Genomic DNA, 25,518 nt, shown 5'->3' with positions numbered 1-25,518 from the left:
ACTCCTTTATCTTTTTACTTTAGGTGTATATTCCTTTTTATTTCTTTGAGAATATAGGATATTCATCTATAACTTTGTTACTTCCTGGGTTTATTCTTCCTATCTAAAAAAAAAAGTTACATGGTCTTTTTGAAATGATTATTTTGGTTTATATCACTGACAACAGAATAAGGATGCAAGTTTAGTAGGATTGTAATGCTGTTGGATGACCAAAATTGCAGGTGCTGAGCAGTCATTTTGCTTCTGTCTTCTCTGTTCAGGAGGAAGTTTGTTAGACTGAGAAGGCCAGAATGAACCTTAGTAAGAGAATTAAAACTTAAGATGGGTAAGGTAGATAGTAAAAGAATACCTGGCTGTTTTAAGTGAATTCAGGTTCCTGTCCTTGGGTGACTGCTTCCCTGATTATAGACAGAATGATATTTTATAACAGGAAGATACGGCATATGTCAGTGAGTTTGTTGTTAATCTTGGTCTGAATTCCTCTTTAAATTATTACTGACCCAGCCTGGATTTGCAAAGAACAAGTTAAGTTACACTGTATTTCCTTTAAGATTTTAAGTTTTTTTTCTTAAAAGTATTATGTATAGAGTAAATAGAAAAGATAAACCACATAAAAGTATATAAAATGGGAATATAAAAATGTCTTCTTGGCTCCTAATCTTCAGGGCAAATCTGCTAACATTTTACTGTTGAAACAGTTTACTAATCTGGAATAAGATGAGTGCTGTACACACACTAGGCTTGGTTTTTAGGAAAAGCATGAAATATTCTTGTGGACAAGGTAGATGAATATTGGCTGAATGACAATAATAGTACAGAAGAGTGGCCATGACTAAAGAGATGTTGGAATCGCTACACTTTGTCTTGTTTCAAGTTTTTAAAATAACAGAGGGCACTCTTTCCATTTTGTAGATGACATGGACCTGTAAAATATATTGAAGAACAGAATCAGAACCACAGTTAACAGGAAAGAAGATCAAATATATTAAGACATGACTTAGCACACTAAGGATTTTTAGATAGTAATGAATCTATTACTTTGAGATGAGTTACTATAAAAGCTAATGTGATTATTTATAAGTTTATTTTTTAAATTAGTGTAGGATAGTTTGTAGAGAAATAGGCAGTCCAGAGAGTATGGTCTGTGTACTCATAGATAGAGTAAAATTGAAATCATCTTCTGGGACATTTTGGCAGCATTTGTTAAAATTTGTTGAAATTTGTTAAAATTTAAATCTGAATTTAAACCTAATAATTCCGCTTCTAGAAACACACAATTCTTAAGACCTGGAAATAAAATCATATGAGAGAGACTGGTTTAGAACCCAATTTTTAGATCTTCTCATTATTAAATGTCACCTATCAGATTTTGAACGTACACGTAGAACATTTAGGACTTTTGAAATTTGATAATTAGGAAAATATTCCTCACCTGTAACTTGGGAATACTTTATAATAGAATTATGAGAATTAAATATAATAATATATGTAAAATGCTTGTTTGAAATAAATGCTTTATCTTAGCTTTCTTTATTATACAATGATGTTCAGTTATCTGTTTTTTAATATTTTATTGCTGTTTCTTAATTTAAAAACAAAATTAATTGCAACAATAAAATCATAGGTATGCATATGTAAAATTATAATCCCACCAATACCTAGAAATATTTTGTTTAAAAATTGTGGTGTGTTAGAACACTTGTATGTATTGTCTTTTGTTGTTCTTTTATGAATTGCGTGTTCATGGCATTGCTACATTTCTCCATTGGAGCATTTACATTTTTCTTGTTGATTTTTAAGAGGAATTTAGTGTAGGATAGTCACCCATTGTCATATGTTGCAAATAGGTTTCATGTAGTGAAATTGATGTCTTTTCCTTGATTATTCCCTTTAGAGTCATTCTTGAGAAGGCTTTCACTAGTCATGATTACATAAATATTCATTTTATTTTCTTAAGACACTTTTGTGCTTTCAATTTTATAATTATGTCTAAGCTATATGGAATTAAAATTTTTGTTGATTATGTGAACAAGGGGTTTAACTGCTTTTTCCAAGTCACTATCCATCTGTCCAAACATTATTTGATTTCCTTAGTGATTTGAAAGCACCTTATGAATCCTTGCATTGAGTTTTGGCTTTGCTGTGCTTCCAGGAGCCATAAAAACACTACTTTTATTATTGTAGCTGTATAATAAGTTTTCAGTATCAGTTAATAGGTTCTCCTAATTATTTCTGTTTTAAAATGTCCTGTTCTTCTCTCAAATTTGTGCTCTTCTAAATAAACATTAAAATCATTTAACAAAAGTTTTAAATGACTTAAGCAATAATTTTGATTTAAGAATGAATTAAATATATAAAGCATTTGGAGAAGAAGTCATATCTTGAATGTTTTGAGTCATTCCATTTACAGAACATAGACTCAGGAAGTAAAACACCTGAATGGATGGCTAACTATGGAAAATATTGAGAAAATGTCTTAAGAATAATAACAAAAATGCTCAAGCCCCAGATTGTTTAAGGATAAGATCTTTCAAAATCTTCCAATAACAGGTAATTCATAAAAATTTAAACAATTCTAGGATTTAGAGAAAGAAGGAAAACATCCCAATACTTTTTATGAAGCTAGCATATCCCTGAATCAAAACCTGAGATAATTGTAAACTAGTCTCATCTCATTAATATATGTACACAGAAATTCTAGATAAAGTACTTTAAAGATAATATAGAAGAATATGAAATAAATACCATGACCAAATCGACTGTGTTCCAGGAATAAAGGAATGATTCAATATTAGGAGATTTTTCATGTAATTCTGCATATTAGAGGAAAAAAATTATCATCTCATTAAACATCAAAACATCATCAGATAAAACTCCAAATACTTTATTTATTTAAAAAAAAAATTTAGGGTAGGACTTTTCATTAAGTTGAGAAACAAATTCAGTGTCAACAACTACATTATATTATAATTAAAATAAAAAACAATTTGTGATCACTATGATTATATAACATTGTTCCAAATGTACTGACCAATTCCTTTAATGAAGAAAACCAAATATAGGTATAAATATTGGAAAAAGGATAGCAGATGTTTCCATATGATATGTTTGCCTAGAAACTGAGAAGAATCCATTGAAAACTTAAAATTAATAAAAGAAAGTTTAAGTGATTAGTTCAAAATAATTTACAAATTATCAATGACATGTTTCACTGTTTTAGTTTTCATTTATTTGATTATTAGTAAAGTTGAGCATTTTTTATTTACTTCATTTGTCCTGTTATATGTTTTCCCCCACCCCATATTTGTAATCATGGAGAATATAAAAATTTCATCTATTTCCCCTACTCAGCATTTTCATAAGTATTTTCTGTATTACCACATACATTCTATCTAACTATTATTTTGGAATATTTGTATTGTTTCAGATTTTACATTCTAAATAATGCTTTGATGAATATCTATGCACATACCTTTTCCTGATTTAGGATTATATCTTTAAACCGATCTCCCAGGTGTAGAAATACCAGGTTTCAAAATTTATGAACACATTTTTGTCTCTTGATTCTTTTGCCAAGTGGTTTTCCAAAATGGTAGCTCCAACATACACTGTTAATTATTCTCTCTGAAGGCATAGGATATTAACATTTAGGTATGTTTTATTAATTTAACAGCTGAACAGTAATATGTTGGTATGGAAGCCGCTGATGAGATCCCTGTTTTACATAGGGAAACTGAAGTCTAGAGAGTTAAATAACTTTTCAAAAGTTCAGTTAATGGGTTGAAAATTTGGGACTCAAACCTAGGTTTTTTGAAGATTTTTTTCCCTATTGATGGATTTAAGCTATTTTTTTTGCTTTAAAAATTGCAAGATTGTGGCACCCATGCACATTGTCAGCATGTTGTGAATAGTTGTGTAATAACAGGCATGGGCATAATTGCATCATGGCAGAATCCTAATAAAATATTTTTAGGGCTTAGTTTAAGATTTGGGCACTTCTTGTCTGAATTTAGAATCTAAAATGAAGAATGAGAACAATGTTTAGATCTTGTTAGTAATTCAACTTTCAAACAGATATATCCTACTCCTCTTAAAATTTTCTGGCTCAGTTTAATTGACGAATACTGTGAAATTGCAAGTTGAGTTATTTAAGGCTGGTTACTGTTCACATTACTTATCTGTGTGAATTAGGGTTTTCTTCATACTGCACAACAAAAGCAAAATACATGAGTGAATTGGATGCTGGGGCTATAATGAGACTGTAAATGTAATTCATAACTTCTCAGTTTTAAGTTTATACATTTATAAACACAGTTATATATTTTCATTGACTGTAACAATAAATATTATACATTTAAACATAAACTTTTTTTTTCATGTTAATAAACTATTTTATTATATATAAATTATGACACTAAAGTATTTTTTTGCAATTTGTGTTACTCCCTTGTGTTTTTTTTTTTTAATCATCATTTTATTGAGATATATTCACATACCACGCAGTTATACAAAACAAATTGTACTTTCGATTGTTTACAGTACCATTACATAGTTGTACATTCATCACCTAAATCAATCCCTGACACCTTCATTAGCACACACACAAAAATAACAAGAATAATAATTAGAGTGAAAAAGAGCAATTGAAGTAAAAAAGAACACTGGGTACATTTGTCTGTTTGTTTGCTTCCCCTACTTTTCTACACATCCATCCATAAACTAGACAAAGTGGAGTTTGGTCCTTATGGCATTCCCAATCCCACTGTCACCCCTCATAAGCTACATTTTTATACAACTGTTTTTGAGATTCATGGGTTCTGGGTTGTAGTTTAATAGTTTCAGGTATCCACCACCAGCTACCCCAATTCTTTAGAACCTAAAAAAGGTTGTCTAAAGTGTGCGTAAGAGTGCCCACCAGAGTGATCTCTCGGCTCGTTTTGGAATCTCTCTGCCACTGAAGCTTATTTCATTTCCTTTCACATCCCCCTTTTGGTCAAGAAGATGTTCTCCATCCCACGATGCCGGGTCTACATTCCTCCCCGGGAGTCATATTCCACGTTGCCAGGGAGATTCACTTCCCTGGGTGTCTGATCCCACGTAGGGGGGAGGGCAGTGATTTCACCTTTCAAGTTGGCTTAGCCAGAGAGAGAGGGCCACATCTGAGCAACAAAGAGGCATTCAGGAGGAGACTCTTAGGCACAAATACAGGGAGGCCTAGCCTCTCCTTTGCAGCAACCGTCTTCCCAAGGGTAAAACTTATGGTAGAGGGCTCAACCCATCAAACCACCAGTCCCCTATGTCTGTGGTCATGTTAGCAACCATGGAGGTGGGGTAGGCGAATACCCCTGCATTCTCCACAGGCTCCTCAAGGGGGCACTACATCTTTTTTTTTTTTTCCTTGTTTGTCTTTTTTCTTTCTTTTTTTTTTTTTAACTTTCCCTTCTTTTTTAAATCAACTGTATGAAAAAAAAAGTTAAAAAGAAAACAAACATACAATAAAAGAACATTTCAAAGAGACCATAACAAGGGAGTAAGAAAAAGACAACTAACCTAAGATAACTGCTTAACTTCCAACATGTTCCTACTTTACCCCAAGAAAGTTACATAATATAGCAACATTTCAGTGAACTTGTTCCTACTACATCCATCAGAAATTAACAGACCATAGTCATTTCTGGGCATCCCCAGAACGTTAAATAGCTTATCTGTTCTTCTTGGATTATTGTTCCCCCTTCCTTAATTGCTCTCTACTGCTAGTTCCCCTACATTCTACATTATAAACCATTTGTTTTACATTTTTCAAAGTTCACATTAGTGGTAGCATATAATATTTCTCTTTTTGTGCCTGGCTTATTTCGCTCAGCATTATGTCTTCAAGGTTCATCCATGTTGTCATATGTTTCACCAGATCGTTCCTTCTTACTGCCACGTAGTATTCCATCGTGTGTATATACCACATTTTATTTATCCACTCATCTGTTGAAGGACATTTGGGTTGTTTCCATCTCTTGGCAATTGTGAATAATGCTGCTATGAACATTGGCGTGCAGATATCTGTTCGTGTCACTGCTTTCCGATCTTCCAGGTATATACCGAGGAGTGCAATCGCTGGATCGAATGGTAGCTCTATATCTAGTTTTCTAAGGAACTGCCAGACTGACTTCCAGAGTGGCTGAACCATTATACAGTCCCACCAACAATGAATAAGAGTTCCAATTTCTCCACATCCCCTCCAGCATTTGTAGTTTCCTGTTTGTTTAATGGCAGCCATTCTAACCGGTGTTAGATGGTATCTCATTGTGGTCTTAATTTGCATCTCTCTAATAGCTAGTGAAGCTGAACATTTTTTCATGTGTTTCTTGGCCATTTGTATTTCCTCTTCGGAGAACTGTCTTTTCATATCTTTTGCCCATTTTATAATTGGGCTGTCTGTACTATTGTCACTGAGTTGTAGGATTTCTTTGTATATGCAAGATATCAGTCTTTTGTCAGATACATGGTTTCCAAAAATTTTTTCCCATTGAGTTGGCTGCCTCTTTACCTTTTTGAGAAATTCCTTTGAGGTGCAGAAACTTCTAAGCTTGAGGAGTTCCCATTTATCTATTTTCTCTTTTGTTGCTTGTGCTTTGGGTGTAAAGTCTAGGAAGTGGCCTCCTAATACAAGGTCTTGAAGATGTTTTCCTACATTATCTTCTAGGAGTTTTATGGTACTTTCTTTTATATTGAGATCTTTGGTCCATTTTGAGTTAATTTTTGTGTAGGGGGTGAGGTAGGGGTCCTCTTTCATTCTTTTGGATATGGATATCCAACTCTCCCAGCCCCATTTGTTGAAAAGACCATTATGGCTCAGTTCGGTGACTTTGGGGGCCTTATCAAAGATCAGTCGGCCATAGATCTGAGGGTCTATCTCTGAATTCTCAATTCGATTCCATTGATCTATATGTCTGTCTTTGTGCCAGTACCATGCTGTTTTGGCAACTGTGGCTTTATAATAAGCTTCAAAGTCAGGGAGTGTAAGTCCTCCCACTTCGTTTTTCTTTTTTAGAGTGTCTTTAGCAATTCGAGGCATCTTCCCTTTCCGAATAAATTTGATAACTAGCTTTTCCAAGTCTGCAAAGTAGGTTGTTGGAATTTTGATTGGGATTGCATTGAATCTGTAGATGAGTTTGGGTAGAATTGACATCTTAATGACATTTAGCCTTCCTATCCATGAACATGGAATATTTTTCCATCTTTTAAGGTCCCCTTCTATTTCTTTTAGTAGAGTTATGTAGTTTTCTTTGTATAGGTCTTTTACATCTTTGGTTAAGTTTATTCCTAGGTACTTGATTTTTTTAGTTGCTATTGAAAATGGTATCTTTCTTGAGTGTCTCTTCCGTTTGTTCATTTCTAGCATATAGAAACATTACTGACTTATGTGCATTAATCTTGTATCCCGCTACTTTGCTAAATTTGTTTATTAGCTCTAGTAGGTGTATCGTTGATTTCTCAGGGTTTTCTAGATATAAGATCATATCATCTGCAAACAATGACAGTTTTACTTCTTCTTTTCCAATTTGGATGCCTTTTATTTCTTTGTCTTGCCGGATTGCCCTGGCTAGCACTTCCAGCACAATGTTGAATAACAGTGGTGACAGCGGGCATCCTTGTCTTGTTCCTGATCTTAGAGGGAAGGCTTTCAGTCTCTCACCATTGAGTACTATGCTGGCTGTGGGTTTTTCATATATGCTCTTTATCATGTTGAGGAAGTTTCCTTCAATTCCTACCTTTTGAAGTGTTTTTATCAAAAAGGGATGTTGGATTTTGTCAAATGCTTTTTCAGCATCTATTGAGATGATCAATTGATTTTTCCCTTTCGAGTTTTTAATGTGTTGTAATACATTGATTGTTTTTCTTATGTTGAACCATCCTTGCATGCCTGGAATGAACCCCACTTGGTCATGGTGTATGATTTTTTTAATGTGTCTTTGGATTCGATTTGCAAGTATTTTGTTGAGGATTTTTGCATCTATATTCATTAGGGAGATTGGCCGGTAGTTTTCCTTTTTTGTAGCATCTTTGCCTGGTTTTGGTATTAGATTGATGTTAGCTTCATAAAATGAGTTAGGTAGTGTTTCATTTTTTTCAATGTTTTGAAAGAGTTTGAGTAAGATTGGTGTCAGTTCTTTCTGGAAAGTTTGGTAGAATTCCCCTGTGAAGCCATCTGGCCCTGGGCATTTATTTGTGGGAAGATTTTTGATGACTGATTGGATCTCTTTGCTTGTGATGGGTTGGTTGAGGTCTTCTATTTCTTCTCTGGTCAGTCTAGGTTGTTCATATGTTTCCAGGAAATTGTCCATTTCTTCTACATTATCCAGTTTGTTGCCATACAGTTGTTCATAGTATCCTCTTATAATTTTTTTAATTTCTTCAGGATCTGCAGTTATGTCACCTTTTTCATTCATTATTTTGTTTATATGGGTCTTCTCTCTTTTTGATTTTGTCAGTCTAGCTAGGGGCTTGTCAATCTTGTTGATCTTCTCAAAGAACCAACTTTTGGTGATATTTATCCTCTCTATTGTTTTTTTGTTCTCTATGTCATTTATTTCTGCTTTAATCCTTGTTATTTCTTTTCTTGTACTTGGTTTAGGATTGGTTTGCTGTTCATTTTCTAGCTTCTTCAGTTGATCCATTAGTTCTTTGATTTTGGCTCTTTCTTCCTTTTTAATATATGCGTTTAGTGCTATGAATTTCCCCCTTAGCACTGCTTTTGCTGCATCCCATAGGTTTTGGTATGTTGTGTTCTCATTTTCATTCGTCTCTATATATTTAGCAATTTCTCTTGCTATTTCTTCTTTAACCCACTGATTGTTTAGGAGTGTGTTGTTTAACCTCCAGGTATTTGTGAATTTTCTAAGTCTCTGATGGTTATTGACTTCTAATTGTATTCCATTGTGGTCAGAGAATGTGCTTTGAATGATTTCAATCTTTTTAAATTTATTGAGGCTTGTTTTATGTCCCAGCATATGATCTATTCTGGAGAAAGTTCCGTGAGCACTAGAAAAGTATGTCTATCCTGGTGATTTGGGATGTAATGTCCTGTAGATGTCTGTTAAATCTAATTCATTTATCAGATTGTTTAGGTTTTCAATTTCCTTATTGGTCTTCTGTCTGGTTGATCTATCTATAGGAGAGAGTGATGTGTTGAAGTCTCCCACAATTATTGTGGAAACATCAATTGCTTCCTTTAGTTTTGCCAATGTTTCTCTCATGTATTTTGTGGCACCTTGATTGGGTGCATAGACATTTACGATTGTTATTTCTTCTTGCTGAATTGCCCCTTTTATTAGTATGTAGTGGCCTTCTTTGTCTCTCAAAACATCCCTGCATTTGAAGTCTATTTTATCTGAGATTAATATTGCTACACCTGCTTTCTTTTGGCTGTAGCTTGCATGAAATATTTTTTTCCATCCTTTCACTTTCAGTTTCTTTGTGTCCCTGTGTCTAAGATGAGTCTCTTGTATGCAACATATTGATGGTTCATTTTTTTTGATCCATTCTGCGAATCTATATCTTTTAATTGGGGAGTTTAATCCATTTACATTCAACGTTAAAACCGTGAAGGCATTTCTTGAATCGGCCATCTCATCCTTTGGATTATGTTTGCCATATTTTTCCCTCTCTCTATTAATATCCTTTATTGTACCCATACCGAATCTCTTTAGTACTGAACCTTTCTCCAAGTCTCTCTGTCCTGTCTTTGTTTCTCTGTCTGTAGGGCTCCCTTTAGTATCTCCAGTAGGGCAGGTCTCTTGTTAGCAAATTCTCTCAGCATTTCTTTGTCTGTGAAAAATTTAAGCTCTCCCTCAAATTTGAAGGAGAGCTTTGCTGGATAAAGTATTCTTGGCTGGAAATTCCTCTCACTCAGAATTTTAAATATATCGTGCCACTGCCTTCTCGCCTCCATGGTGGCTGCTGAGTAGTCACTACTTAGTCTTATGCTGTTTCCTTTGTATGTGGTGAATTGCTTTTTCTCTTGCTGCTTTCAGAACTTGCTCCTTCTCTTCTATGTTTGACAGTGTGATCAGTATATGTCTCGGAGTGGGTTTTTTTGGATTTATTCTATTTGGAGTTCGCTGAGCATTTATGATTTGTGTATTTATGTTGTTTAGAAGATTTGGGAAGTTTTCCCCAACAATTTCTTTGAATACTCTTCCTAGACCTTTACCCTTTTCTTCCCCTTCTGGGACACCAATGAGTCTTATATTCGGACGTTTCATATTATCTATCATATCCCTGAGGTCCATTTCGAGTTTTTCAATTTTTTTCCCCATTCTTTCTTTTATGCTTTCATTTTCCATTCTGTCATCTTCCAGGTCACTGATTCGTTGTTCAACTTCCTCTAGTCTTGTACTATGAGTGTCCAGAATCTTTTTAATTTGGTCAACAGTTTCTTTAATTTCCATAAGATCATCCATTTTTTTATTTAGTCTTGCAATGTCTTCTTTATGCTCTTCTAGGGTCTTCTTGATTTCCTTCATATCCCGTACTATGGTCTCATTGTTCATCTTTAGTTCTTTGAGTAGCTGCTCTAGGTGTGTCTCTTCTGGTCTTTTGATTTGGGTGCTTGGGCTTGGGTTATCCATATCGTCTGGTTTTTTCATATGCTTTATAATTTTCTGTTGTTTTTGGCCTCGTGGCATTTGCTGAACTTGATAGGGTTCTTTTAGGGTTTGTAGACCAGTTGAAGTCCTTATCTCTAATTTATCAGATCTACAGCTTCGTGGAGTACACTTTCTCTAACTAACCAGCAGGTGGCGTCCACGAGCCACCTGTTCTCCACAAGCCAGATCTCCCCTGCTTAGCCTTTTTGGTGAGTGGGGGAGTGAGTCTTGTGGGGCCCAATTGGTGTACCAAGCTTGCGTGTGTAGTTGGTGTTGCCTGCCCTGTATGTGGGGCGTGTTTCTGGGCAGTCGGAGAGGGGGGGTGGCCCTAACAATCAAATCTCCCTGATGATCCTAGAGTTTTAAAGCTACTGCAATAGTCTAATCCTTCAGTTCAGTCCTGCCACAGTTTGTCTCTGCCACTGACCCACAAGTCCTTGGTATTGGCGTATGGCTCCTGAGACTTGCAAGTGGGCCCCTCTTCCAGGCTGTGCACCCCGGGTCCTCTGTTGAGGGATGACTGTGCTATGTCACAGGTGAGTGCCGTCCCCCCAGGGCAGTTCTGGGCTGCTGGGCTGTGTTGGGAGGCTCCCAGTCTGCTCAAATGATGGCTGAATGGGGCTCTGTTAATTCACACTGCTCCCCCTTCCCAGCTCTGGGACATTCAGCTGAGGTTGCAGGGAAGGCTAATGTCCACGCCCAGTTTTGTGGTGTGTGCCTGTTATTTGAAGCACTTCCGTCACACTGGGTTGTCTGGGGCAGCTCTGGGCTATGGGGCTGGCGATGGGCAGGAGTGTTTCCTGTCCACCAGGATGGTGGCTGTGAGCGGACACGCCCCTTTTCTTGGGAAGTTGTGTTGTTTAGTGAATTTTCTCAGCCACTGGATTATTGCCTTTTGTCTCAGAGCTCTCTTAGTTCTGCTCTTGATTTGACGTGCCCAAATTTCAATTCTTTGAAGCTTTCTGTATTGAGCTTCTTAGAGTAATTGTTTTAGAAAAAGCAAAAAGGATTTAAAAAAAAAAAAAAAAAAAAACAAAAAACGGCCCTCCTCAGAGATCTAATGGGTTATTGAAATGCTAATAGACAAAGCAACCAGGGCCATTAAGGAAAGGTGCACAGGGCAGAGAGATCAGCCTTGCTTCGGGATTTGCATATGCGCCTCAAGGCCTGATCTCCGCCCTTCCCCTTTCTGTGTTCACCAGAACTCCAAAAATCCTCTGCTTTTATTTTGGAGTTTTTCGTGTTGTTTTTTTTCTATGCCTGTCTCCTCTCTGCTGGGCTGGCTGCTCTCAGAGTCTCTGGTGTCTGGTCTCAGTCTATCTATGGTTGGAGTTTGAATCAGTAGAATGAGTTTCCGATAAGAGCAGCCACTGCAATTCTCCCTTCTCCTTCCCGGAGCTGACAGCCCCCTCCTCCCCCGGGACTGAGCCTGGCAGGGAGGGGCGCGGGTCCCCTGGCCGCAAAAACTTACAGATTTCGCTGATCTCAGCAGTTCCACGTTTTCATGAGTGTTGTATGAAGTATGCCCAAAGACAGATTGCTCTGTGGTGTCCAGTCCACGCAGTTCCTGGCTTTTTACCTACTTTCCTGGAGGAGTAACTAAAACATACAGCTCACCAGTCTGCCATCTTGCCCCGTCTCTCCCGCCAATCTATTTTTTTTTAACATTTTCCTTGTACCAGAAAAAGTGAAAATAATAAAAAATAAAAGTAAAAAAAGAACACCCAAATCATTCCCCCCCATCTATTTGTCCCCATTTTTCTACTCATCCATCCATATACTGGATAAAAGGACCGCAATCCACAAGGCTTTCACAGTCACACTGTCACCCCTTGTAAGTTGCATTGCTATACAGTCATCTTCACGAGTCAAGGCTACTGTGCTGCAGTTTGATAGTTTCAGGTATTTACTTCTGGCTATTCCATTGTGTTAAAACCTAAAAAGGGTTATCTGTATAGTGCATAAGAATGGCCACCAGAGTGACCTCTTGATTCCACTTGGAATCTTTCAGCCACTGAAACTTTGTTTTGTTTCATTGACCCTTTTGGTCAGGAAGATGTTCTCAATCCCACGGTGTCGGGTCCAGATTCATCTTTAGGGCTTGACTTTTACTACATGGTGTTCCTCCTATCTTTAGGTGCTTTAGATTCTAATTTTCCTACATACTTCTGATAAATAGATCTTCAAAAAATTCACCCATTAAATTCCTTTTTCTTGTGCCTTGTTCTCAGCTTTAATGCAAATATTTCTAGTGTTTAACAGTTACCTATTTTACTGGTTACAAGTTTAAGAGATTTTTTTATTTTTTCATGTTAGTGAAGACCCTTCCATCATTAAGGAATGCTTTAAAATCAGTAATGAAGAATTTGATCAGATGCCTTTTGATAGACATTGAGATTGCCACCATGTACCATTTTCATTTCCTGTCTCATCCTCAGCTCCTGCCCATAATGCCTAATGCCTGCATTTTTTTTTCCTTTAAGGCCCAATTCATGTCTTGCCATTCAATCTGATTTCTTTTATTTTCTTTATTTTGCACACACTTTTGTAACTTTCGTTTTGCTCCTCAGATTTAAAAGGTCCTGAAGGCAAAGAGACCATAACCTCTTTTATATTCCCTAGTTTGAAGCTAGTTTTATATTCCCTAGTTTTCAGAGCAGGACACTAAAGATGATATGTGTTCCTGCTGGGGTGAACCGCTGTGTTTGATCCTGCCTGGTCTTCTCCATTATCACTGTGCCCTCATAGCCTTGCAGACATTCCAGATTCATTGGAAGCGTCCTTTTAGTACAATGCAAGGTAACTTCATTGCTTTCCTGATTTCCTGAATATCTGAGATCAGCCTTTTCAGTATATCCCTTTCATTAGGCCTGCTAAGAAAACATCTCAAGTGGTCAGCCTTTGACTTAACCTTTTTCTCCTTGTATAAACAATGAAATTAAAATATTCATAAAACTTCTGGAACATTTTTGTTCAACCTTAAGGTGCTAGAGTGTTTGAAAGACACTGTTATCATCATTTTGGCTTCTGAAGAGTTTGATTCCCACCTCCACCACTTGCTAGCCAAAAAGTCACTTAAGTCTGTGAGCCAGTTTCTTTACCTGTTAAAAAATGGCGTCTACTTCAGTGTCTTCTAATTCCTTCTGCTCCAATTTAAATTTGTAAGGTGTTGCTGGGGACACTGAAGTATTCTGCTTTTATTGTTGGTGTTACCCAATCTTTTGAAAGTTGTTACTGCTTGACTTTAGAGTAAATCTTATCTGCCTTTATGAGAGTGAGTATGTATGTGTATAGGTGGTGGGTGGGGATGGGTTTGTTACGACTGATTTTACAGCCACAGAAATTATCCTGCAGGATAAAAGAACAATGAAATGACTGTAGGAAGTCACCTAAGTTGCTTAAAATCTAATCCTGACATTTTCATAGATTTGGAATAGTGTGGAAAACAAATACATTCTTATTTGCTATCATTATAATAGTTTCAACACTTTTTAAAAGACAGCAATAGAATATTTCCAGTGTGGTGCTATTCTGTATTTAAGCCTGAGCCCTGTCTACCCAGAATCTATTTGTTGATGGAAGAAAGTCCTTCTTCTCGGTTCTTTCTTTTGGTTTTAACCTTTTTGTCTGACTCTTTTGATCTACTTGGAATGATCCGTTGCACTTCTTCATGAATTTTTCTTTGATTCTAGTAATTGGTTGCTTTGCTTATCAATTAATGTAAATCATATACACAGTGTTTCTTTGAGACATCATTGTAAGATTCAGCTTTGATGTCCACTTGTTTATGTTTCATTTTCTTCCAAAAGAGAGAGGTCTTCCATCCTTAATAAAAAACTAATGAAAATCACCTGTAGGTTGAAATTGAAATTACTAAGTACCCTTTATACTGTTAGAACCAAGAGATTCTTCAGTCTTAATTATTTTTTTTTCTTCTTCAATCAATGTATTTTTTTATCTTCATTTTATTGAGATATATTCACATACCATGCAGTCATACAAAACAAATCGTACATTCGATTGTTCACAGTACCATTACATAGTTGTACATTCATTACCAAAATCAATCCCTGACACCTTCATTACCACACACACACAAATAACAAGAATAATAATTAATAAGTAATTTTTTATTTACTCTTTTTTAATCTTCATTTTATTGAGATATATTCACATACCACGCAGTCATACATAACGAATCGTACATTTGATTGTTCACAGTACCATTACATAGTTGTACATTCATCACCTAAATCAATCCCTGTAAAATCATTGGCCTCACAGCATTATCATATAGTTGTGCATTCATCGCCACAGTCAATTTTAGAACATTTTCATTACTCATTAACTTTTTTTTTTTTTATAAAGGGGGTTTATTTGGTTACAAAGTTACAATCCTAAGGCCATAAAAGTGTCCAAACTAAGGCATCAACAATAAGGTACCTTCACTGAGGAATGGTTGATCGCATCCGGAAAACCTCTGTTAGCTGGGAGGGCACATGGTTGGCATCTGCTCTGGGGTTCTGCTTTCAAAATGGCTTTCTCCAAAATGTCTCTGGGCTTGTCTTTCTTAGCTTCTCCAGAGCAAACTCTGGGTTAGCATCTCCAAAGCGTCAGCAAGCACCACTAAGTGTCAGCTCCCAAGTGTCTCTCCAGAAGTCTCTCTCAGTTGTCCTGGGGCATTTTGTCTTCTCTTAGCTTCTCTGGAGCAAACTCTGGGCTAGCATCTCAAAGCGTCAGTAACAGTCTGGGCCTGTGATGGCTCTTTTTTTTTTTTTTTTTCCCCTTCATTTTATTGAGATATATTCATATACCACGCAGTCATACAAAACAAATCGTACATTCGATTATTCACAGTACCATTACATAGTTGTACATTCATCACCTAAATCAATCCCTGACACCTTCGTTAGCACACACACAAAAATAACAAGAATAATAATTAAAGTGAAAAAGAGCAATTAAAGTAAAAAAGAACACTGGGTGCCTTTGTCTGTTTGTTTGTTTGTTTGTTTCCTTCCCCCTTTTTTCTACTCATCCATCCATAGACTAGACAAAGGGTAGTGTGGTCCTTATGGCTTTCCCAATCCCATTGTCACTCCTCATAAGCTACATTTTTATACAATCATCTTCAAGATTCATGGGTTCTGGGTTGTAGTTTGATAGTTTCAGGTATCTACCACCAGCTACCCCAATTCATTAGAACCTAAAAAGGGTTGTCTAAATTGTGCGTAAGAGTGCCCACCAGAGTGACCTCTCGGCTCCTTTTGGAATCTCTCTGCCACTGAAGCTTATTTCATTTCCTTTCACATCCCCCTTTTGGTCAAGAAGATGTTCTCCATCCCACGGTGCCGGGTCTGCATTCCTCCCCTGGAGTCATATTCCACATTGCCAGGGAGATTCACTCCCCTGGGTGTCTGATCCCACGTAGTGGGGAGGGCAGTGATTTCACCTTTCAAGTTGGCTTAGGTAGAGAGAGAGGGCCACATCTGAGCAACAAAGAAGTATTCGGGAGGAGGCTCTTAGTCACAATTATAGGGAGGCCTAGCCTCTCCTTTGCAGCAACAGTCTTCCCAAGGGTAAATCCTGTGGTAGAGGGTTCAACCCATCAAACCACCAGTCCCCTATGTCTGACAAGGAAAGATTTTTACAACCTGTTCAATGAAATTAGCAGATTATGTTACTTGTTTAAAGCCACATATATGCATGCATAAGTGGTAATGTGAATATATAGACACAGAAAATGGTGTAATAGTATATACTTAAAAGATTAGTAGTTGTAATCTCAAAGGGTTGGTTTTTCTTTTCTTTTTTTTAAATAAGATAAAGGTTCTCAAATAAAAAAAAAAAGAGTGGTCATTTTACATTTTTTTCTCCTTTACACAAGGATATCTCTGGTAGCATTATTTGTAGTAGCCCAGAAACTGGCTTTTGTTCTTTTTTTGTGAAATATTTTTATGACTTGGAAGGCAGCACTCTTAAAAATGTCTTAAGGCTTATGAGATTTTAAATAAAATATTATTTCTTCACAGTATAAATCAGATTTTGTTAGGATTCATTTGAATGTTTTCTTTCAGAAACCGAGCTATAGCAGATTATCTTCGTTCAAATGGCTATGAAGAGGCATATTCAGTTTTTAAAAAGGAAGCTGAATTAGATATGGTATGTTAGAATTTTTTTTACAATTATTTTTAGTATAGGTAGTGATTGGATTTTACTCAAGTATCAGTTAACCATAAACTCAGTTATTCACAGATCTTGTCATTTGTTGTGGTTTACTTGGCATTGAACTTGGTTTTTACTCCTAATTTTTTGAATAATCACATTTTAAGTAATGCTTGGTCTTATAGATGAGTGGACTTTATAACTTGTATTATCATAGTTGAGCCATTTTTAAATGGTTCTCTTTTTTCTAGAATGAAGAATTAGATAAGAAGTATGCTGGTCTTTTGGAAAAAAAATGGACATCTGTTATTAGATTACAAAAGAAGGTAACTAAATCTTTAAAGATGGTGTATCCATTGTGTTTTCACATGAACTTTCTGAAAATATTAACACAACCCACATTATTCTTCTGCATTAATTAGTAATTATATCCAATCTTGAAAAGATAAATCAAAATATATTTCCTATTCATTATGAAAATCTTGACCTCAATAGGTCATTGTTGTTACCTGAGCCTAACTCATACAACCTGGGATAGTGACTGGGTTGAATCTACACAACCCTCCTGGCTTCAAGGAATTGATACCAAAAGAACTCATTGGTAAACTTATAAGAAAAGAATAGGTGGAGCTAATATGCTGGGAAAGAGCACTAAAAATGAGCTCTTAGACACGTCATTTTCTTCTCGAAGCTTTTCTTTTTTATGTAAAGTGAAGGCAATAAATAATACTCCAATCCTAAAATTTATAGTTTTGGTAGGCAAAGTTAGAATAAATTAAATAACATTGTTACAATATGAGTTAATCCATATAAAGCACATGGAAAAGTGCTTAGCACATAGTAGAGTCTCAGTGTTAGCTTTTACTATGAAGATCTCATTGTTAACATACATAATGTAAATTGTAGTTTGGAGAGAATTTACTAAGTAGTAGCAGACTTAGAAGGGACCAAGACAGTTTACTTCTCTTCCTATAGAATTGGTAGTAGAGAATTCTGAGACCAGAAATAAATTTAAAACATTCTTTGATTTGAATTACAGTTGACACAATTATGCTGAAATTTTCTCAATTACTAGTTTTTTCACACCAATAAGATATATTGGTAATATGTAATATAGATAATTTTCAATTAAATCTGATGAGTACTTTGCAAGTTACTGAAATTTTTTCAAGTGTGCATATACATGCAAAATAAAGGCAGTTTTTAAAAATGTCAAATATGCTTTTTTTACTGGGGTCTATCTGTAAATAACTGTGCGTTCCTTCTCAAGGTTATGGAGTTAGAATCAAAGTTAAATGAAGCAAAAGAAGAATTTACGTCGGGTGGTCCTCTTGGTCAGAAACGAGACCCAAAAGAATGGATTCCCCGTCCACCAGAAAAATATGCGCTGAGTGGTCATAGGAGTCCAGTCACTCGAGTCATTTTCCATCCTGTGTTCAGTGTTATGGTCTCTGCTTCAGAGGATGCTACAATTAAGGTAGTCTTTTTCAAAATTGAAAGATGTGCGGTAGGATAGTTGGTAAAAGCAGGCTTAAAGCAAATTGGGTAAAAGAGATAAAAAGATCCTGAAGATAAGTACCTAAGCATAGGGATAGGAAGGGCTCTTTGAAACTATGTGAGTGATTGGTACTAAACCTTAAAAGACAGAATTAGAATAAAATTTCATTGTAGCCCCTAGAGGCAAGCTGTCAAATAAGTTCACCGATGAATTTAATAAAATGTGGCATTATTAATTTAGTGTTGGGCAATAGGTTGCCTTGTACTTGAATAATTTGTGTTTTTGGAGAATGTAAAAAGTAAGCATGTGTCTTAAAAGTAAAGGTGATGTATATGAAAAATACAGGTTTTTTTCACAAAACTAGCAATTCAGGAGGTGAATATATTCTCCCAAAGGATTCAAAAGAGGATATTTTATGAATTCTCCTTGCTGTCTTTAACAGGCTTTAATTCCAAACTAAACAGCAGTTCTCTCTAGGTGTGGGAATGTAGGTGCTTTTTGCTTTATGATTGTATCTTTTTCTCATGTTTGAATATTTCACAATAAGCATATTTTACATTTTAATGATTTATCTTTAATCAGAAAGAAACCTTTTAAAATTGCCTTTGATCCAGACACAATAATATTGTATAGTTATATAAACCACCTAAAGGAAGATAAGATATCTAAAATATAGTTAAAAGATTTATGTTGGTTTCTTTATTCTAAGACTTACTGCAAATTAAACTCCAGATTTTAGGTCTCATTTCTGGAGTTATAACTAATAAAATGTGAGTAGATTTTATACATCACATAGCAGCACTCTAGAATAAAATACAGGTGTGACTGTGCTTAACCAGTTCTTCAGTATAAATACTGTTTTATGTTTTCCTTATGTGGGTCCTTGAATTTTTTTTTTATTATTTTTTTATTTTGAAATAAATTCAAAGTTATAGGAGCAGTTGGAAAAACAATACTAACCCCATGCACAGAATTCCATCATACCCTGACCCCCCTCCCCCTATAGCTCAGTCCACCAACTTTAACATGCTGTCACATTGCTGTTTCTTCCCCTCCCTATCAACCATCATCTGTTGCTCTGTCTTCTGAACATATGAGGGCTAGCTGCACCGTTGACTTCCATCCTGTGGGTTGGGGCTTCAGAGCATTTGGAAGAGTCTTAAATTCACATGTACATCACATGCTGATATACTGCTGACAGAGCAGATAACATATCTGACACATTGCAATATTTCTTCTTTCAAACATATACTTAAGTATGTTTCAATTATTGATGTAATCTTTTGTCGTTGTGTACTAAAAAACAAATGATATCATGAGGTAGGGAGTGGAAGTAGACATTCTTGAGTTGGTTGAAAACCCAGTCTTAAGTATTTTGATTTTCCAGTGGTGTGTAAAAGTATAAATACAACTGTAAATATGCCAACTTAAAATGTATTACAAAAAAAAATTAAAATTTTTTTCTGTAATCTTACCACTTATCACATCAGCTGCTTTCAATGGGTCCACACCCATTGGAATGGTTCAGCTTTAAGAACATACTTTTCTGGGGGTACATATAGCTTCAAACTATCCTCTGGGTTCCAAAAAGACTTGTTCTTTCCATATGCAAAATACACTTGTTCCGTCACAGTATCTCAAAAGGCTTAAATCATTTCATTAACAATATTAAGTACAAAGTCTTATCAGAGTCAGATATAGGTATGGTTTGTGAAGTTTTCCCTTCCATCTAGTCTTTTTTTTTTTTTTTTTAATTTTATTTTGAAATAAATTCAAACTTACAGGACTAGTTGCAAAAACAGTACAAACCCCATACACAGAACTCCAGGATACCCTGACCCCCCCTCCCCCTATACCCCTATCCACCAACTTTAACATCCTGTCACACCACCATTTCTTTCTTTCCCTCCCTCCCTATCATCTATCATCTATTGCTCTGACTTCTGAACATATGAGAGCAAGTTGCACACATCCTTGAACAAACGGTATAATTCACATATACATTTCCCATGACCAAGTACATTCTTTTATGCAATCCCATTAAGTGCAGCTAAGAAGTTCAAGAAATTCAACATTTACACAAAGCTTACATTCTGTATTTCCTTTTTTTTTTTTTTTCCTTATGTCCCACCTGTGTCCCTTTGAGCCTCATCTCCTCCATCCTCAGAAACCATGCAGGATCATCCTTGGATTTAATTGTCATTATCTATTTAGACTGTCTTTTTTTTTTTTCAATTGTGGAAACATATATACAGCCTAAATGTTCCCATTCCAGCCCCTCCCTAGCATTCCATTAGTGGGATTAATCACATTTAGGATGTTACAATGCCATCACCTTCCCACCATCCATTACTAGAAATTTCCCTTCACCCCAAACAGAAACCCTACACTCATTTCTTAACTCCCCATTGCCCCTTCCTCCACTTCTCGTAATCCATACTCTACTTTTCATCTCTGTGATCATATTCTCTGATTCTTTATTTGTGTTTACCGTGGGGCTTAAATTTAACCTCTTAAGTCTATAGCAGTCTTGTTTTTCTTTGATACCAACTTAACTTCAATAGGACATGTAAACTATGTTCCTATACTCCTCCATTCCCCCACCTTTATGTAGTTCTTGTCAGAAATTACATATTTTACATTGAGTCCAAAACCACTGATGTATCATTACACTTCATGTATTTTAGATCCTGTAGAAAGTAAATAGTGAAGTTACAAATAAAAAGTACAGTAGTATCGGTATTTATATTTACCATGTTATCTTTGCCAGAAATCTTTATTTCTTCTTGTGGTTTCAGTCAATTGTTTAGTGTCCCTTCCTTTCAGCCTGCTGAATTCCCTTTAGCATTTCTAATAGGAGTGATCTACTGGTGATGAAGTCCCTCAGCTTTTGATTGTCCAGGAATGTTTTCATCTCCCCCTCATTTTTACCTTCCAGTTGTTTGTGAATTTTCTAAGTCTCTGATGGTTATTGACTTCTATTTGTATTCCATTGTGGTCAGAGAATGTGCTTTGAATAAATTAAAATTTTTTCTTTTTTTAATTTATTGAGGCTTGTTTTATGTCCCAGCCTATGGTCTCTTCTGGAGAAAGATCCGTGATCACTAGAGAAGAATGTGTGTCCTGGTGATTTGGGATGTAATGTTCTATATATGTCTGTTAAATTTCTCTATCTTGCTCTCTCCTTACTTTGTTTCTCTGTCAGTAGGGCTCCCTTTAGTATCTGAAGTAGGGCAGGTCTTTTATTATTAGCAAAATCTCTCAGCATTTGTTTGTCTGTGAAAACTTTAAGCTCTCCCTCAAATTTGAAGGAGAATTTTGCTGGATAAAGTATTCTTGGTTGGAAATTTTTCTCTCTCAGAATTTTAAATATGTCATGCCACTGCCTTCTCGCCTCCATGGTGGCCGCTGAGTAGTCACTGTTTAGTCTTATGTTGTTTCCTTTGTATGTGGTGAATTGCTTTTCTCTTGCTGCTTTCAGAACTTGCCCCTTCTCTTCAGTATTTGACAGTCTGATCGGAATATGTCTTGGAGTGGGTTTATTTGGATTTAATCTATTTGGAGTTTGCTGGGCATTTATGCTTTGTGTATTTATATTGTGTTGAAGGTTTGGGAAGTTTTCCCCAACAATTTCTTTGAGCACTCTTTCTAGACCTTTAGCCTTCTCTTCCCCTTCTGGGACACCAGTGAGTCTTACATTTGTATGTTTTATTTTATCTATCATATCCCTGAGATCCATTTTGATTTTTTAAAAATTTTTTCCCCATTCTTTCTTTTGTTCTTTCATTTTCCATTCTGTGGTCCTCGAGGACGCTGAGTCGTTCTTCAACTTCCTCTAATCTTGTATTATGAGTATCCAGAGTCTTTTTAATTTGGCCAGCAGTTTCTTTTATTTCCATAAGCTCATCTGTTTTTTTAATTTACTCTTGCAATTTCTTCTTTATGCTCTTATAGGGTCTTCTTCATGTCCTTTATATCCTGTGCCATGCTCTCATTGTTTGACTTTAGTTCTTTGATTAATTGCGCCAAGTACCGTCTCTCTTCTGATCTTCTGATTTGGTTGTTTGGGTTTGGGTTTTCCATATCATCTGGTTTTATCATATACTTTAAGATTTTCTGTTGTTTTTGGCCTCTTGGCATTTGCTTTACGATAGGGTTCTTTCAGGATATAAAAAATACCAATCTCTAATTTCTCAGATCTACAGCTTGGTGGCGTACACTTTCTCTAACTAACCAGCAGATGGCGTCTGTGAGTCACCTGTTCCCCTCAAGTCAGTTCTCCACAACTTTGTCTTTGTGGTGTGTGGGGATCTGATTCTTGTGGGGTTCAATTGGTGCACTAAGTTTGGGTGTCTTGTTGGTGCTGTCCCCCCGAATGTAGGGTGTGTGTCTGGGTGGTTAGGTAGGGCAGCTTTAATAATCAAACCTCCTAGGTGTTCCCGGAGATACAAGGCTGTTGCAAGAGCCTAAGCCTTCACCTCAGTCCTGCCACAGATTGTCTCTGCTGCTGACCCATAAGTCCTTGGTATTGGCATAGGGTCCCTGGGATTTCTGAGCGGGTCCTCCTTCTCAGCTGTGCTCTTCCAGGACCTCTGCTGAGGGAAGGTTGTGCCATGTCACAAGTGCGTGCCAACCCTCCAGGGAAGCCCTGGGCAACCGGGCCATGCAGAGGCGTTCCCAGCCTGCTGTACAGATGGTTGAATGGGGTATGTTAACTTCCCCCTTCCCAGCTGTGGGACAATTAGTTGAGGTGCACTAAAGGCCGCTGTCCATGGCTGATATTGCGGCGTTTGCGCAGTGCTGTGGGGAACACTCCCCATCACACTGGGACCCTTGGCGTGGCTCTGGGCTATAGCTCCAGCTCCAGGCAGGAGCGTCCCCAGCCTGCCGGGGAGATGGCTGCAAGGGGCGCGGTTTCTTTCACCTTTTGGCTCCCCTCTGCCCTCCCCGGCCCCGAGACAATCAGCAGCGGGCTATCCTCCACGCCAGACACTGAGACGTTGGTACAGCCCACTCCTGCCGTGCTTCACTGTGCGGTTCTCACCGTCGTAACCGCAGCCGCTCCCAGTTTTTGTTTTTTTGTTTTTTTTTTTTTTTAAAGAACAAGTCCATCTCCAAACACCAACCCACGGTTTCTCCACACCGCAGCGCAGCCGCAGGACTTTCAGCCAACTCACTCACTAGTTTCAGAATGCAGACTCCCGGTTTCACCAAATGCACAGTTCCTGTGGATTTAGCAGACCTTGTCCGACTGGTGCATTGCTGGAACTGGTGTTCTGGGTCACTTTCTGGCTTCTGTCTAGTATTTTTCACGGAGGTGTTTTTTTGCCCTGTCTCACCTAGCTGCCATCCTATAATCAGCCCCACGCAGTCTTTATTTAGATGTACACACATGGTTGTTTCATTAATGAAAAGAATTGTATATAATTTTGTGTTCTTTTTTATTAAATTTATTTTAAAAACACGTTTGTTTCTAGTGAAACACCCTTTTTAATGATTTTTAAACTGATCATTTTATTTATAGGTAAAGGCAATATAGCTAGTGGAGTGGTAAAGAGCACAGGCTCTTCTTCTAGTTCTGATTCCACCACTTAGTTAATAATATGATCATGGGCAAGTTCTAAACATTTTGTGCTTTTCTTTCATCACTTGTAACATGAAGATAATTAACACCTGTCTCATAAGGTTAGTGAGATGATTAAATGAGTTAAAACGTGGAAACTACTTAAACAGTTCTGGGCAGATATTAAAGGAACACTCAATAACTTATAACTGTGTCATCAGGATTATCAGCAACGTTAACAAGTCCTCTTCCTTTGGACTTTTTAAATTATTTCCAGTCATCTGTTATCATAAAGTATTGTTGTATTCATTTTTATACATAAAGGTTTTTCATCATCAGTTGCTTCCTTGGATGTGTTGTGGAATGAAAAACTGTGTTTATTCCCACTCCGTGCTTTTTCTTTCTTCAGTTGTTGTTAAATATGTTATTTCTAAATGATAGTTGTGAGAGACTACCTTCCAAAACACTGAGAACGTGACTGAATTTTTGGAAATTTTTGTGATTATCTTGGGCAAAGTGCTTGATATATTTGAGGCTCAACTTTCTCATATTTTGTAAGAGGGGAGATTAAAAATGCTTATAAATAAGAATTATATATAGGGTAAAATGATACAATGTGTCACATAATGTACATGCCCATAACTGCCTGGCCGATAGTAAGGACCCAATAAACTGTAGTTAATGTTGGAGTTATTAATAACAAAAAATAAAAATTTTGTTATATTAGTTTCTCTTGTTCAACTGGTAAACAAATAGGATTGTTCCTTTTAGAGCTTTTCAGTTACATTTATTTCATTAACACTTGAACTGTAATAATACAGGATAAATATTTGGAATAGTTCATGACAGTATTTTTAATTGCATCATTTACATTTTGAAATGTTATTTCTAATTTGTCATTTAGAATGAATTCTTTAAAAAATGAACAGCAAATAAAGCTGAAAAAATATATACAACTAATAAAGCAGATGAAAGTTGCCAATTTTAATATATAAAGTGTTCGAACAAATGTGAAAATGATAATATCTCAGGAGAAAAACGGACAAAGGACAATGAACAGACAATTAATGGAAGAAACAATGGTTGTATATAACAGACATATAAAAAGTTTGGGTCACATTACTAATAATAGAAGATATTCAAAATAAAAATTAAAATATATTGTGTATCAAATCTGCCAAAATTTTTACTTTTTGAAGGAGCATTCTCAGTGCTGATAAGAGTTTGATGAAGTAGGCATTCTAGTTACATTTAATACATGTAATCTTTTGGCAAAACAATTGAGCAGAATATATGAAAGGCTTAAAAAGAGATTATGCTCTTTGACCCAATAATAATTCTTCACCATTGCTGTCTGACCTAAGTATTGCAGTATAAGGACAGATATTTTTTTCAATATTCAAAAATGTTCACCATAATATTTTTTATAATAATAATGAAAATATTTAGCTAACAATGGGAATGCCTTTAAAAATAATATTTGCTAGGTTTTTAATGGCATGAACAATTGCTTATAAGAAGTATTATGAGAAGAAACAGGGAAAACAGGATGATGAAGTATGCACACACACAATCGCTGCTTTAAACAAGAGCACAGAAAAAAATGGAAATAACATGCCCTTGGTAGGATTGGTAGGATAATTGATATA

At 36.2% G+C, this 25,518-nt stretch overlaps 1 protein-coding gene across 1 annotated transcript in view; it reads left to right on the top strand.

The window, feature by feature from the left end:
• PAFAH1B1 (platelet activating factor acetylhydrolase 1b regulatory subunit 1) overlaps positions 1-25,518 on the top strand; it is a 115,905-nt gene that overhangs the window by 72,709 nt on the left and 17,678 nt on the right. The window contains exons 3-5 of the mRNA XM_037808219.1: positions 16,721-16,805; positions 17,060-17,134; positions 18,079-18,285. Of these exons, the coding sequence (XP_037664147.1) occupies positions 16,721-16,805; positions 17,060-17,134; positions 18,079-18,285 (367 nt within the window). The remainder of the gene's footprint in view (positions 1-16,720; positions 16,806-17,059; positions 17,135-18,078; positions 18,286-25,518) is intronic.

This window comes from Choloepus didactylus, chromosome 18 (assembly GCF_015220235.1).
Source record: "Choloepus didactylus isolate mChoDid1 chromosome 18, mChoDid1.pri, whole genome shotgun sequence".
In the NCBI taxonomy this organism is placed as follows: Eukaryota; Metazoa; Chordata; class Mammalia; order Pilosa; family Megalonychidae; genus Choloepus; species Choloepus didactylus.
Note: the sequence above shows the minus strand (reverse complement) of the source record. Positions and strands in the feature narration are given on the sequence as shown.